This window comes from Barbatula barbatula (genome assembly GCF_947034865.1).
Source record: "Barbatula barbatula genome assembly, chromosome: 1".
NCBI classification, from domain to species: Eukaryota; Metazoa; Chordata; class Actinopteri; order Cypriniformes; family Nemacheilidae; genus Barbatula; species Barbatula barbatula.
In genome coordinates this window covers 23,380,997-23,393,679 of record NC_136766.1, presented here as the reverse complement: position 1 = coordinate 23,393,679, position 12,683 = coordinate 23,380,997, and the positions used below count along the sequence as shown (strand labels likewise).

At 38.9% G+C, this 12,683-nt stretch overlaps 1 protein-coding gene across 16 annotated transcripts in view; it reads left to right on the top strand.

The window, feature by feature from the left end:
- The window catches only part of mark2b (MAP/microtubule affinity-regulating kinase 2b), a 45,388-nt gene that overhangs the window by 9,111 nt on the left and 23,594 nt on the right, over positions 1-12,683 (top strand). For all 16 annotated transcript variants that reach the window (XM_079461268.1, XM_079461267.1, XM_079461277.1 and 13 more), the window contains exons 2-6: positions 7,976-8,146; positions 8,625-8,678; positions 10,683-10,731; positions 11,819-11,884; positions 12,132-12,202. In XM_079461268.1, coding sequence (XP_079317394.1) covers positions 7,976-8,146; positions 8,625-8,678; positions 10,683-10,731; positions 11,819-11,884; positions 12,132-12,202 — 411 coding nt within the window. The remainder of the gene's footprint in view (positions 1-7,975; positions 8,147-8,624; positions 8,679-10,682; positions 10,732-11,818; positions 11,885-12,131; positions 12,203-12,683) is intronic.

Genomic DNA, 12,683 nt, shown 5'->3' with positions numbered 1-12,683 from the left:
TATCCAACTACCGAGTAAAGGGTATGAATACCTATGCAATATACTTTTTTTATTTTATATAAATTTGCTCTAAATTGGCACAAATCATTTTTTTTACATTATTGTGCATGGAGTGTAGATTAACGTTAGAAGATTCATTTAAAGTTGTTTAAAATAAGGCAGCAACACAACAAAATATGAAGGGGGATGAATACTTTTGCAAGGCACTGTACATAGTCTAAACACTCGAGTGATTATGATGTTCAGATTCTCTTACATGTTGTTGTTGAGGAAATGAAAGCATTACGCTCGGATGAAAGTCGGCTCAATGTTTGTGAACAATGACTCCGTCTGAGGAATCAGCGCAAACTCTGCAAGGACACACAGATAACAGTGCTAAGCGATCAAGATTATTCAAGCGCTTTTTTGTCATAAACCATTATAATCAAAGAAATGTATATGTTCTGATACATTCTCATCTCAGTTTTATTATGTGTGCTCAAGATGCATTCACCGGATTTATTGCTCATTCTGCCATCAAACAACGTCAATCCGACATTCATGCATTTCGTTTTAAACATAAAATATTGATAGATATAATGAAGTAATGTTAACATAACTGTATGTAGCTTTAGCTCATCATCTACTTTTCCGTTTATGCCCGATATGACATAGTCTGAGTAAAACCTACCTGTTTTCCTCCTCCGGAAAACCCCCACAACTCCTCTTTCAAGTCCGATTTCATGGACTTCAATGGCTAAAATTAAAACATTTCGTTCCTCATACACTTTTATAAACTATTAATAATAATTTTTTCAAACATATTGTTTTAGTATGTTATTTAAAACGTTTTTTTGTCATTTGACTTATAAAATGTTTTTTTTCTGTGTATCGACTGCTGTTTTCTGGTCGACTAGTAGGAGCTGTAAAACGACTAGACGTCTAGTCTTGCACATCCCTAGTTTGACACCTTTAAGTGATAGTTCACCTAAAAATAACAATTCTGTCATACTTTACTCATGGAGATGTGTGTATATTTGAGTCTTTCTCAGCGCCCTTCAGCCTTTAGACACACTTTACATAAACACTGTACTGTCCTTATTTTTATACGAAACCTTCATTCCACATGGACTGAATAGCACACACACCACACCCTGATGTGCTCCAGAAAGTGCCTGCCACCTGGCTGATCTTTATTCCCAAGAGAGTTACTGCTCAATGAGAGAGAATGTATTAATATCAGGCTTATTTATTCACTGTTGACAGTTTTTTTTTATATAGGACTGGCTGAAGAAGTGTGGATAGAGGTGCGATAAAGAAGACAGAGGGGGATCCATCTGCTCTCTGTTTGTGCCCTTGGCTTCATCCAGACTCTGTTTTAAATGGAGGCCGTATGGGATTCACAGCCCCATGCGTTACCTGTACGCCCGGCACTACCTGATTTCATGCTTACATCAGTATTACATGTGTATGTTTCGTCTGACAGGATTGATGTGGGACACTCAGTGTGACTGAAGTTTGATACAAAGAAACAATCTTTGCTCGCTCACCATCGTAAGCGTCATCCCAAAAAAACGTGATCCAGTCAGGAGGACTACACTCTTACCAGTAATGCTTTTGTGTGCAGTACAGTGTGTTTGGTTGGAAAAAAAGGTGTAGGAGTTTGTTTGCAATGTTTCCTAGCTTTTCATCTGTGGTGAAGCCAGAAAATACTGCGAGTTTGCAGTCTGAATTGAATCGAAAGAAATTTGTCTTATTTGCTTTATTGCACGAAGACATTTGTTAGGCCTAGTGCATTACAAATCATTTAATTGTTATAATAAATCAAGTCACACAGACTAATAATTGCTCAATGTGGTTGACAGTCTGAATCAGAACTAATGTAACTTATTGAATCGGACTCACTGAGTAAATGGTTATAACTATATACTCATTAACCAGAGTCATTTTTCTATGCTTGTTTAAATAAATGCATTGTATGTTACCAAAAATAGTAGGGTACATTTAGTATGTAGTTTAGATCAATTATTTAAGGGGAGTTTTGCCAAAATAGCATTTAGCAGGAAACACTGTTTGTTCTGTAAAAGAGAAGCAGAAAGATGGTGTATGTGTAGGTGGTGAAGTATTTATAGTTCTTTTTCATCGTGACTGTCGCTCTCTGGGCGTGTTTGACCGCATCTGTGTACGTTAAAAAAAAGAGTTTCTCTCTTTCTAGATAGAAATGGCTTGGAATTTTACGCCCAATTTCACTTCACAGCAAGAAAGACAGAAAAAAAGAAAGAAAAGGAGGGAGAGGGCAGAGGGAGAAGGAAGCTGTCCTTTAGAAAGGTAAAGAAAAGAGAAGATAGCATGAGACGAACAACAGATCTCCATGGCAACGCTGCAATCACGACCCAGCGACTGACTGCTTTTTAAAATATGCGCTGGATTGTGTGCAAGAGTATTTGTGGAGGTTTTGAAGCAGAACAAGAAAGCAGACTTCACAGCTACTTGCGTGGCGAGGGTTTGTAAGATTCCCGTGCTACTGGTTTAATGTGTCACACAGTTTTTTAAAGAGGCCGTTGAGAAGTGTTTGTTATCGGTGTCATCACTGAACTTTCAAAGTCAATAAAAGTCAAACCTTTCTGCGGCGTGTAACTACGTGTAGCGTTTCTGGGTCTGATCAGCTGCCGCGAGCTTCATGCTGTGCCGAACCAGTGTCGGCTAAACACCGGATCTCAGGAGACGGTGGTATTTAAGGTTCAGCGCTGAAGTGAGCAGGACTCCAGTAAACCTAAAAAAGATTCGGCGACAGACAGCATGTTGTCAGAGAGAACATTATCCTATCCACACCGCTGTCTGTGTGTGACTATAATTACAAGGAGAGATAGATGATGACAAGACCCAGTAAGAGGAGGAGGGAGCAAAAAGTGAATTATGTTTCACCCGGATGGACTCTCATCATAGATGATTCTTTAATAGTAAGGTTGATGCCAAAGAATATAGTTTGAGATACTAAAAATGAGCCCTTTTGCAGACTCTCCAGCCACTTTTCCTTAAGAGCTGCCTCGCTGTCTATCTTTGTGAGCAGCTGTCTACTAAGGGGGTTCATACAAACAGCGAATTGATGAGCCAAAGCGAACAGAAGTCATTCATTTTTAAAGAAAGTGTGAAAGGTTAAGTTAGGTGGAGTTTAAATTGCCAATTTGCAGTGATGTGATAGAATCCAGTTATTGACGTATGCAATGTAAACATCTTATGTTGATCCAGTTGGTTAAGCTGCCGGTATGTGATTTGCATCGACACGTTTAATATGTTTAGCTTTTCTAATTCCTCTCTTACAAATTTTTTATTGATTTACATCAGGTTCAATTAAACCTTGAATGTTGTCAATGGGAAACAATTCTGTTTATTGGAATTTTAGTCACATTTTTTTACACAGAGGTGAACTCGGTATTGTGTGTCATATCGAGAGTGTATTGTTAGCTATTGTCTAAATGAAGTGAATGTGTTTATTATCAGTGAGGTTACCTGTCTGTGTCCCAAGATGCTGGGATAGGCTCTAGCTCTACCATGACCCTGCAAGGACAAGCGGGTTTGGAAAAGTGATGGGTGTTTTTTCAGATAGATCTACTTTCTATTTGAGTTTTCAGTCCTGAATAGGATTGCTAAAACTTGACGATGGATTCATCCATTGCCGATGGCTGAAAGATATCACGATTTTAAACTGGTGTCGTGACTTTGTAAACTGCGCTGTGTATAGAAAGACGCATGTGACTTTACAACTTCGTGCACTACCCGATGTTATTGTCCATCACAATGTGTCACTGTAGACAACACCCAACCCTACATCCACTTGGTCTCACTTGGAGTTCATTGTTGATCTGTTGGATTTTGGTAAGAATCTAATATTTAGAAATGGCCTTTTGTCTCACAACCGCGACCACCAATTTTCTTCCTTTACTTTTTTATTCCTTAAATCGTGCATCTCATGCATTTTCATGTGTCACGCAACATCACGTGTAGTTCTGGTGCACAAGGATAAAGACTAGCCATTAAGGAGCGTGCGATTGTAAAAGTGCATTGTGTAATTGTAACCTGGTGTTTCATTACTGTTTATGAGTGATGTATTGATATTGCTTTTGCTTTATGTATCAGCACTCCTGTTACTTTGGACGCAAGCTGTGCCAAAGTCTAAAACCTAGCCTGCCATAACTGCTCACATGCCCTCCATAAGTCCTTGCCCCCTGTTTCTGTCAGCACACTGTCAATCTCTCTGCGTTCATGCCCTGACCTTTGCTACTGCTCTTGGCTTAATTTACATGTTAACTCACATCTACACACACACAGTGTGGAAATACTGTATCCTTTTGCCCTGTGTTTCTCATGCCTTTCCCGTGATCAGCCTCCCTCACAAAATTGCTATCATGTGAAATGGTTAAATAAATAAATAGTGTTTTTTATTCCGATAAATACCTCTGAGTGTTCACCATTTAGTGGGATGACGACAAGCATCAAGTTTACAGCTTTGAACTTTGGTCAAGTTGGTCTTTGAAGACTTTCATGAATTACAGTGCTCAGATGTATGGACTGTGGTTTGCGCACACACAACACACAAATACTGGCATATCGGATCTGGCTGGGGCCGTCTTTGATGATTGAACTTTCTCATTAATGAGATTACTGTCCGCTATATGACATAGAGAACGTCCCGTAAGGTTAGAGAGAAAATTATCAACGGTCCTTGATGCTCCTTTTGGCATTTTCACATGCTTTTAATTTGTGTTTAAAAAGTTGAAAGAACAGGAAAACAAGAGACATCTAGGCACGCAGTGTATTTGCAAACGTCCACATTTGAGTTTTGTGTGTGATTTCAGCAGATGGACCCATCCGCTTTCATCTAATCCACTTGAATCCAATCTAATCTATCTTTATCTGCATGTTTCTCCTGTGTAATGGGGTAAAGTGGGAAATTGGGATTTAATCTTAATTTGGAGTGGAGATTTGAGGTAATTTAGTGGGATTAGGGGACTGGCGGGTGTTTTGGATCACATCGTGGACTGCAGCGAGGTCAAATGAGATTAGGATTTTTCATTCACTAGGACACCAATGCTATTGGGTACAATGCTAATGCGTTCTCTCTTCTCTTGTCCAATTACTGTCCTGCCACGGTCAGGTCATTGTCTTCTCTGTCCTTTGGCATAGCGGTTAGTGCACAAAGACCAAAAGTAAGATGTGTTAGGGTGTTATGCCCACACCCACCGTTGTGGTCCCTGTATTTTGTGCGGTTTTTAGAAGTCCTAAAATAAAAATGCCTAATTGTATTTTGGATATGCAAGTTTTATACAATGCGTAGAGACCAGATATCATGTTGAGAGCTACTTTAGCGATCTAACAGCACTTTTCACTGTCAATATCAAAATTTCATCTTCCCTTTCCGTCTATGAAAATGATTCAAAGTGGGAATTTCATTCTCAGACCTTAACTACAACACAGGTGTGCTTAAAAGGTTCTTCACAGCTCCTTTTTAATATCCTGAAGAACCTTTTATCGCCTCAAATAACTTTTTCAAAGCATCTTTTTTTTAAAGTGTGTTACTATTTTATTCTATATATAGTAAAACAATTTGTTGAATTTCATTGTACATTCATTTTTGGCGAGATCTTGTGGCATGAGATCTTGTGAGATCTGACGTGAACACGAAATGCAGGGCTCGAAATTGACACCATTTTAGTTGCACATGCTCCCTAAATTTAACCTGTACGTCCTCAAAATATACTTGGGGGCATTTGTGCGAGTGCATGTTTTGGAGGGGTCCGATCGGTTTTTATAACTTTACAGAACACTATAATAACTAAACAAAGTATGTGCTTGCTGTGAGCTAAAGTGACCGGCCCGGCCATAATGAACAATAGTAAAAGCTTGCTAAAAAGATACTGATAAGTGTGTGTGTGTTAAGGGTGGGCGATCTGACGATCTTAAATTGTCCTTCCTCAATCCACATTTCAACGGAATCTTGAGGGTCATCATCTTGTCTGTCGTCTAAAACAAGAGTTTATTTTGGGTACATTTATTTTTACACATAACCGCTTTCACTGTTTGAAAAAAACTATCGTCACTTAACACTAAACACTAGGCTAGTACAGTCATTTCATGTGGACAAATATATGACTATTTTATAGTAAAAAACGCAGAACAATAAAAAAATGGTTAAAATAAAAACGATAAGGCCCTAATTGATCCATTTGTATATGACATTAATATCCTTTGGTGTTAACCCAATCATTTATGTGATGATCGGGTGCTTTTCAAAGATGAAAACAGATGTTTTATACTTGTGCTACCTGTACGACTGTTTGACGTGTGCTATAAAACTCTGTAGCACCAGTGCTTTAATGTGTGAAAAGGTTAATGTTCCACCCTGTATTTCGATTCAGATCGTGGATCGAGATTCTTTGTTATGAAGATCGTGATATGCTTTTTTGGGAAGATCGCCCAGTCCTAGTGTATGTGTGTCTGTGTGTGTGTAAGGTGGGGGCTGGGTCAGAGTTGAATAATAAAGGAACATTGAGAGAGTTCTCCAGCGCTAAAGGAAGTCATAAATTAACACTAGGCATGTGATACTTTACACGGGTTTCTTTGAGCTCTGTTCGTGTTTATTATAATTATTGTATAGTGTTAAAATGTAAAGTGGAAGACTGTGGAAAAAGCTTCAATTATATGCCTTTAACAAAGCCTGAATTTAGATTAGACAGCCGTGTTTACTAAAGAGAGGGATTTTCAAATTGTGCTGTATAACATAATGCATGTTATTTTTTACTTACTGTGCTGAGTAGGGCTGCATTATGGGTCAAATGAGAATAATTTTGCTCAAAATGTATTTAAATGAATCACGATTTATAAAGACGATTATTTTGCCAGTTCAGAACTTTGATTTTTAATTTCACTTCAGCAAGTTTATTAGGCCTATACTTTACACCCAATGAATATGTTATAATTTGCTGCCGTTGAACTTCTTCCACACCGTATTTCAAAGCATGCAATGAATCATCTAAACACTCCACCACCAAAATAGGTGAATCTTTTTTTATTATTATTATTATATATCAATACTATTTGCCTTAAAGTTTGTCTGTGTGTTTTACAAAAAACATTAAAATAGTAAAAGAAAAGTGATTTTTTTTTAGCTTTTTTATTTCCTGAAAGGTGGCAGTTTAAAAGATACAAGCTTTGCAATGATTTTCCGACCCTATTGGGAGTTTTGTGCTTGCTTTTAAAATATTATTATCACAATGATAATGCTCAGTTAATTGTGGGAAGCATCTATCGTTTTTATAATCCATTTTATCGTGCAGCCCTAGTCCTGAGTAAGATATCTTTTCATAAAAGTTGTTTACATACAGTCCTCAAGGCAAAAAAATAGCTCCAATTATTCAAATAACCCGTTCAAAAGTTTGGGAACTTGGTTCTTAATACTGTTTGTGGTTACCTGGATGATCTACGACTGTGATAGTTGTTCATGAGTCCGTTCTTCAGAAAAATCCTCCAGCTCCTTCAGATTCTTTAGTTTTCCAGTATCTTTTGCATATTTTAACCCTTTCCAGCAGTGACCGTATGATCTTGAGATCCATCATTTCACTCTGAGAACGAGGGACACAAACGCAAACTATTAAAAAGGTTAAAACATTCACTGATGCTCTAGAATGAATCACAATGCATTAAGAGCCAGGACAGGATTAATACGTCCAAATCTTTCTTATTTTATTTAAATATAATGTTTTCCATTTAGTACTGCACTTCGGAAGGAACAGAAGATGTTTCCCGGAAGACAGATTAAACACAATTTACCTTGATCTTCAAATTCAGAAAGTTTTTACCCACCGGCTCTTAATGCATCGTGTTTCCTTCTGGAGCATCAGATGACCCCAACTTGTACCCATCTTTGCGTGTTATTAGAAGTTTTCGTTTTTGTCATATATGATCTGTATCTTCATATGTCTGCTTCCTGTGTCCTCAGACTCATTCTGATGCCAAAAGTGGAGGGCGGTCCAGCGTGCCACGAAGTCGGAGTTCGGTTCCGACAGCCGAAGAGCAGCCCCACATAGGCAATTACAGACTGCTGAAAACCATCGGCAAGGGCAACTTTGCCAAAGTTAAACTGGCCCGACATGTCCTCACTGGTAAAGAGGTAACTTGGCCTCTTGTGTATCTGTCTCTCTTTGCAAAGATTGTAAAGTGCTGTGTGTTGTGTATCTGGTTTGTCAAGTCAGAGAACAGCGGACGGAAGCCTCATCTATGGATGATAAACACATTGAACCTTGAAACAATTTTCAATTTGTCAAACTGTACATGCTCAAACCTGTCTAATATGTGTTCACATGACAAACAGCGCTAATTTAATAATATTTGGTAAGTCGTAACAAAAAGGTTATTTAGCTGATGCTTATTACAGTACACTTGTTAGGGGGACATGGCGCAATTCAGTGTTTTAAAGAAATAGAGCAACTAGATTATTCGTTGTTCATAGGATGTATCGGCCCGAACTGCATATATAGTCATTTTTCCATTAATTGAGATCATGTGATCGTTTTCCCAATTTCTTTCATAGCAGCTGAAATGTGACCGAGAGAGTCGTGTAAAGATTCGCTTGTGTTTCTCGTTCACAGGTCGCGGTGAAGATCATAGACAAGACACAGCTCAACTCTTCTAGTCTTCAAAAAGTGAGTCTGCAGATCATCTCTCTTTATCCGTATATCTGTGTGGAGAGAGGAGTAATTACAGGAAGAGAGGCTGAAGGATTTCCTCTGACGGGAATGAATAAGTCCTCCTTTACCTCCCCCAAAACACTCATACAGACTGACACTGACCATGAAACATTAAAATACATCATTGAAACTTTGAGAGGTCATTAATAAAATTTAGTTAATGCAACACTGCTGTTGCTTCTGGCAAAATGTTAAGGTGATGTAACTCCTGTAATGTTAATATGTAATCACAGGTTGTTGCGGAACATAAGCAAACATCACATTTAGTCTTGGTTAGCTTAGCGTTCACACTGGCATTTTAACAAGGAACCTGTAGTTAACAAACGTTACAGCATATGTGTAAAGTCGCAACGTGATTTGACAGCGACTTACGGATATCCAAAACAATGCTGTGTGCTGGGTTACGCCGCGGTCAGACTTGACGTTGAGCATGCGAAAATCGTTCTGGCGGTGGTACGGAAATAGACGGGAGCAATCCTCCATTTTTTACATTTCTGTACTGTGACGTTTTGATCTTCTATTGGTCTCACGCACTCCCGTGATACAAATTCACAGGTTAAAGAAAGTGCTGTGCGATTTAGGGAAAATATTGAATTTGACAGACATTTCGATTTGCACACTATTGACAATATTGTGTGGAAGCTTGACTCTGAGCTCTGGCCATATCAAGACTACTGCAATTCTCTACTGGCCGGCCTTCCGACAATGCAGTCAAGCCCTTGCAAATGATCCAGAATGCAGCTACAAGTCTAGTTTTCAATCAGTCTAAAAGAACCCATGTAACACCCCTCCTGATTTCACGCCACTGCCAGTTGCCGCCCACATCAAGTTTAAATTGCTGACACTGGCCTTCAGAACAATAACGTTTGCCCCTTTATCTTAACTGCTCCAAGTCTACATCCCCTCCCTTCATCTTGGGTCTGAAAATGAGCGACGCCTCGTTGTTCCATCACAGCAAGGCACCAAATGGCAGGTTCCCCTGTGTCGGATTGAACTGCCAGCCTCCACCCGAGCAGCATCCTTCACAACTTTCAAAAAACAACTGAAAACTTCCCTTTTCCGCTTTTATTTGACTAACCAATTATTGTCTTTAATAAAAAATCACATTCGCATACGTATGAATGGAAGTCAATGGAACAAAAAGTCAAGTGTGACCGTGGCTTTATACATGCTTAGTGTATGCCTGCACCAGGAATTACTCCATCATTCACGCAAACACAGATCTAATAAACACTGTAAATGACCAAACTGTGTGATCTTTACGGTCGCATTTTATTATCGCTACTTGTTTTTCGGTCATTTAAGTACAAAGCTCGCACCAGGTTTCGGAAGGCAGCGTTTACATTTTCTCACATAAACTGGACCAAGCAATCATACCCAAGTTCATTTTAATCTAACCAAACATGCCAGGTGTGAACACACCCTAAAATGCGCTAGAAACACAGACTTGGAAATGCAAATCTGAAAGAATTCAATGACTGTTGTGCGAAGCTGGTGATATTTCTACCATACAATACGTGCTTCCAGTTGATTTCATCATTTGAAGAATGCAAATGACACTTGTATGGTGGCATCATGTTGGGGTTAAATTTATCAGCACATTTGACATTAGTGCCCATTGAGTCCGCCCTGGACTTTTGTATGTGAATACACGGAGGCTTTGAGTCCGTTGGAACTAGCGATCGGTTTCAGACATCACAAAAACGAGTTATAATGTGAAATGGAATAAAAGCGTTTTCACTTCATTTGTGTGTCAACTTTGACCTAGCTGTTAGTCAGTGCACAGTCATTATGATTCTCGTTTAAATTGGTGTTTAACTCTAAAGCCATGGGTACAGCTGATGTAAATGTCATGTTTTACCTACACAGGGATCAGGTTAATGGTTTCTGTTGAAAGTATTACAATCCTCTCAGCCTATCCAATGAGCTTCTCAAACTCTCTTCTCTTTGTTTTCACAGCTTTTTAGAGAAGTGAGAATCATGAAGCTTCTGAATCACCCAAACATCGGTGAGTGTCCATCCAAACCGGCTGTATATAATGATGTCATTATTTTGGTTCAGCGTTTAACAGAAATAATTGGTATCGTCCAGTCCACGTCAGTTTACTAAAATCGCAGAGATCAACATTCATAAAGGTTTCATGTCTCTCTCCATGAACCGTTTGATGTGTGCTGATATGCGATCACTCACGGCAGACTCGCAGAAACTTACACACAAGTAAAATGATGCTGATAAACCGAACCGTGTGTTTAAGTGTGTATGCTGTGTCGACGGTCTTGATGGAAGCGCTAGCTCATTAGCGCTCGGCATGCGCTCATAAATATCAAAGCACAGAGCTGAAATATGAAAGGAGAGCTGAAATATGAAAGGAGAGACCTGCCCCTTTTGAGGATGAAGCACGAGAGAGAGAGAGAGAGAAAGAGAAAGAGGAATCGGTCCTGATTCAGAGCTTTCGCTCTCTCTCTGTTTAACGATAGAGTCTAATAGATCTGAAACACTCGTTGATGACACACAAAGTAGGGATGCTGTATATAATTCACAACATTAATGTCAAACAGTGGTGGCCTTTTTTGAGTGACTATGTTGAAAGAAAGAGAAAGTCTTCTCGAGCTGCTAGCTTAAGACTCTCATATTCCATTCCATTCAGTTTGTAAATGTAAAATTTGGTTATGATCCGCTCGGCTGCCGGAGAAACAGTACATGTGATGTTTCGCAGCATTTAAAGCAAAGCCTGCAGCGCCTTGTTTGAGCAGAGATGTATTTATCACTGCTGCTTTCATTCATAAATCACACAGTGTTCCTCGTGGAGTAATATTGCTGTGCTTTATGGGTGTCAAAACAGCAGTAACACATTCTATTTAGTTTTTCTCATCAGTTTTTGAGATGTTTTACCCTTACAGAATATGGTTTCTGTGAAGGCTTGCTTAGACCAATGCAAAAGAAATGACACAAAAATATAACAAAAAATATTGCAAAGTTGAATTTGTTAACAATTTTTTAAATTTCCAGTCATTCAGTTGACTTTGATAACATTATAATGTTTATTTTAGTGTTCGTTTTTTGATTTGTGGTGATTTGTTTTCTTCTCTCCTCAGTGAAGTTATTCGAGGTGATCGAGACGGAGAAGACGTTGTATTTAGTCATGGAATATGCCAGCGGAGGTGAGTGGGTTACAACTGTGAACTGTCAGCTGTCAATCAAGTCAAGAATTGACAAGCGTTCTCTTCACATCACTTTCAGACACCGCTGTGGTCATGTTCTTTTGTCTTCCCTTTTCTCTTTCGTTCTTTTTCTCTTCTTATCTTTCTGTTCCCCTTTTCTTTAATGCATCGCCTTCTCTTCACCTGGAACAACTTCTTTGTCATGTTCTGCTCTGTTGCCGTGTTTCCCTTTTTTTTCATTTTTAAGGTGAGGTGTTCGATTACCTCGTCGCTCATGGGAGGATGAAAGAAAAGGAAGCACGTGCCAAATTCAGACAGGTGAGTGTGAGCACATGTGAGTGAGTCATGCTACACCGTAATAGCTTACATGGGCATACAGTGAGAGCCAACAATATGAGACCGCCTGTGAAGGACTTCTAGATCGTATTTTGAAATATACTTATATGGTATATAAATTGTGTTATGAGCACACCAATTTGTGTAAAAAGGGAGCGTTTATATGACACTATACATTTTGTTCATTTACATTACAGCGCCATTTTGTCAACCTGAATTTGCAAATTATTGACAATGTGGTTTAAAGGCTGAAAACTATACAAATTTGTGAAAACCGTGACGACATGTCCATGCATATTACTTATTAAGAGTTCATGACTGGTCTGGCATGCACGATACTGTGTTCTTAGTAGTTTTGTGTGTGCAAGTGAATTAACATTGTTTTGGCAATGTTGACGTCTGTACGATAAACTTGAAAGGAACAGTTCACCCAAAAATGTCTTTGTTTACTCACCCTCAAGTT